Source organism: Vigna angularis, chromosome 4, assembly GCF_016808095.1.
Source record: "Vigna angularis cultivar LongXiaoDou No.4 chromosome 4, ASM1680809v1, whole genome shotgun sequence".
Classification (NCBI taxonomy): domain Eukaryota; kingdom Viridiplantae; phylum Streptophyta; class Magnoliopsida; order Fabales; family Fabaceae; genus Vigna; species Vigna angularis.
The window spans coordinates 7,609,520-7,612,318 of record NC_068973.1 but is presented as its reverse complement, the minus strand read 5'-3'; the positions used below and the strand labels follow the sequence as shown (position 1 = coordinate 7,612,318).

General features: G+C 37.4%; 1 protein-coding gene across 1 annotated transcript; it reads right to left on the bottom strand.

The window, feature by feature from the left end:
• Positions 1 to 447: 447 nt before the first annotated feature.
• Positions 448 to 2,484, bottom strand: LOC108332051 (probable histone H2A variant 3). The gene is made up of 2 exons (XM_017567154.2): positions 2,230 to 2,484; positions 448 to 970 (listed from the first exon to the last, which is right to left on the bottom strand). The coding sequence occupies exons 1-2, from the start codon at positions 2,335 to 2,337 to the stop codon at positions 674 to 676; spliced, it is 405 nt and encodes a 134-aa protein (XP_017422643.1). The 5' UTR covers positions 2,338 to 2,484; the 3' UTR covers positions 448 to 673.
• Between the last annotated feature and the right edge of the window lie 315 nt (positions 2,485 to 2,799).

Genomic DNA, 2,799 nt, shown 5'->3' with positions numbered 1-2,799 from the left:
AACAAAAGCAGTCCCATATAGCCACATAACATGTCACAATCATAGACGACATGCCAACAGCCATCACTACAATACTATGATTACTACCATTGCCATAATGATGTTGCTTACCAAAACTATTTCAATAAGTTTAATCCTTTATGCCAACCCAAATACCAGGAGACCAAATTGAGATAAACAACCTTAACATCCACAAGCCTACTAGCATGGTTGGGATGGACATCAGATACAAGTATTATAAGATGCAATGCTAAACACAGGTTGAATGTAACAATATTTCAAATCATCATACTGAATTATCCTCAATTAAGATTTTCAGTGATAGTGATTAGTGACATACTAAATTGATAAACAGAAAAACGAAGACTACCTCCACGACCAACAACAGCAACAAAGTCTTATATAGAAGGTCCTTTTTTCATGTTCATGCAACAAATGCACAATTAGTAGAGTAACAATAACTCAAATTATCAGACCGGATTATCCTCAATTAAGATTTGAAGTGATTGAGACATACTAAATTGATGAAGAGAAAGACTAAACATTATCTCCATGATCAACAACAGCAACTCAGTCTTAAATAGAAGGTCCTACTGATTTATCAAGTGCATGCAACAAATACACAATTAGTAGAGAGAAATTTCACATGAAGCAGCTATTATGCACTAGGGATCTACTCCTTAGAAGACTTGTTGATAAGAGACTTGTGAATGTGAGGAATCACTCCTCCTCCAGCAATCGTTCCTTTTATCAGGGTATCCAGCTCTTCATCCCCACGAATGGCTAGCTGTAAATGCCGGGGAGTGATACGTTTGACCTTGAGATCCTTGCTAGCATTTCCTGCCAGCTCCAATACTTCAGCAGTGAGATACTCCAAGATTGCTGCAGAGTAAACAGCAGCTGTAGCCCCAACTCTACCATTAGCGGTTGTCCTAGACTTCAATAGCCGGTGGATACGACCAACTGGAAACTGCAAATTACAATATACAAAAAGCTCACGTAAGACAACATACCAGCTTGCTACTCCTTAGCCCAATGTATCAATAGTTCCCACAAACTATACGCTAGCATATTCTGTGAATCAAAATACAATGATTTGGCCAAAAGATGTTGGTGAGATTATAGTAAAAAACTCATATCACATTAAAACAGAAGGTGATTATGAAACTTTTCGAGAAATGACCCTACTTAACATGCTTCAATCTACTAGCTACGAAGAAGGGACTGATTTCAATTTCTAAATCAAAGGGTCACACCTAAGACAGTGTCCTCAATCACAGACGAGAAACCAAATATATAGCCAGGTAAATCTCCCTAAACATATGAAATTTTGGTTGTAGCAATTCAGAACCATGCCGGCAATGTTAGAAGCATTTGTAATAACAAACAATGATTGAAAATGGAAAATAAACAAAACAAACTAATGTGTAAGCAAAATTATCTGACTCTGGATAACTTTGATTAAACAATATTGCGACCTACATCTAAACATCAACAGTAGAAATTTTCAGGTCTAACTGGACTCTAGTTGTCTTATGGGCCGCAATAAACGCGTTTACATGTCGATGCAGCTCCAACATATTTAAAATAACAATCCAAGTGTTTACATAGCAAAAGTCAGTCAAAATTTACATAGACTCAACACTGACTAAAATGTCAAAATAACAACATAGAGGTATATTCCCGACTTAATCACACCGCCAAAATTTAAATGCATTAAAAGTTTGACATTCAAGAGAAATGAAGAGTAATACTGTTCGATGACGAAATCACTCTAACAATACAGATAAAAAAATATAAAACATTTTCATTCTAGTGGCACAACATCGGGTACAGCATATGGCAAAACCCTATTCTAAAGCGAGGTTAAAGTCTCCAACATGTGGTCATGAACGAGTACGCTGCAATCAAACTCACTAACTTAGTACACTCGCATTAAACCTTCCAGATAACTAAAGAAAAAAGAAAAAGAAAAATAAAAACTTTCAAAGAAAAAAAAACACCAACATTTGATTTTTTTTTCTTCCTCACCCGCTGGTGAAATTATCCTACGGGAAAAGCACAGCTAACATCTACGAGACCCGACAACAAATGGCTCACATTGCGTTACCCCAATAACGAGGGTTAAGAAAAGAAAAGAATTTACAGAATGAGTGCGTGGAGATTTTGTAGGGCTACGAGGGAATCGGAAGAGGTAAAGGAATGAGAAAGGAAGGGAGATCTGAGAACCTGAAGGCCGGCACGAGAAGAACGTGAAATCGGCTTCTTTTTGTCCTTATCTTTGTTGGCGGCAGAGGTTTTGCCGGTGATCAACCCCTTCGCCCCTTTCCCCGACATCTTTTACCGCCAAAACAGTACGAGGTGTTGCGCTGAGAGGAGAGAGAAAGATAGAGAGAGAAGATGAAGGCAGGTCTCAGACTCCGATGAAGGTAATCTCTAATGGACAGAGGAAAGGGATTTGAGGTTGTTTCTTGGTCCTTCCTACCACGCTTCTTTATTTATTTATTTTTTCCACACACGCATTCGCTGATCCTCCAACTTTCTTCTAATTACATCGCCACCCCATATTTAAGAGTATTTACTCATTTTCACCGTAAACTGGTGTTTTAAAGCTTTAGCCGAATTGACCAATCCGACCTTCTTAAAAACCGAATTAAAAGTTAGCCCTATAATTAAATTGGATAAAACTCGGGCAGTGTTTAACGAAATGCGTTATAATATTATATATTCGTAGCAGTTTGGGATGTTATTTTAATAATGGTAAATAGGAATGGTAGTGGATATAGTTAGTAGTTATTT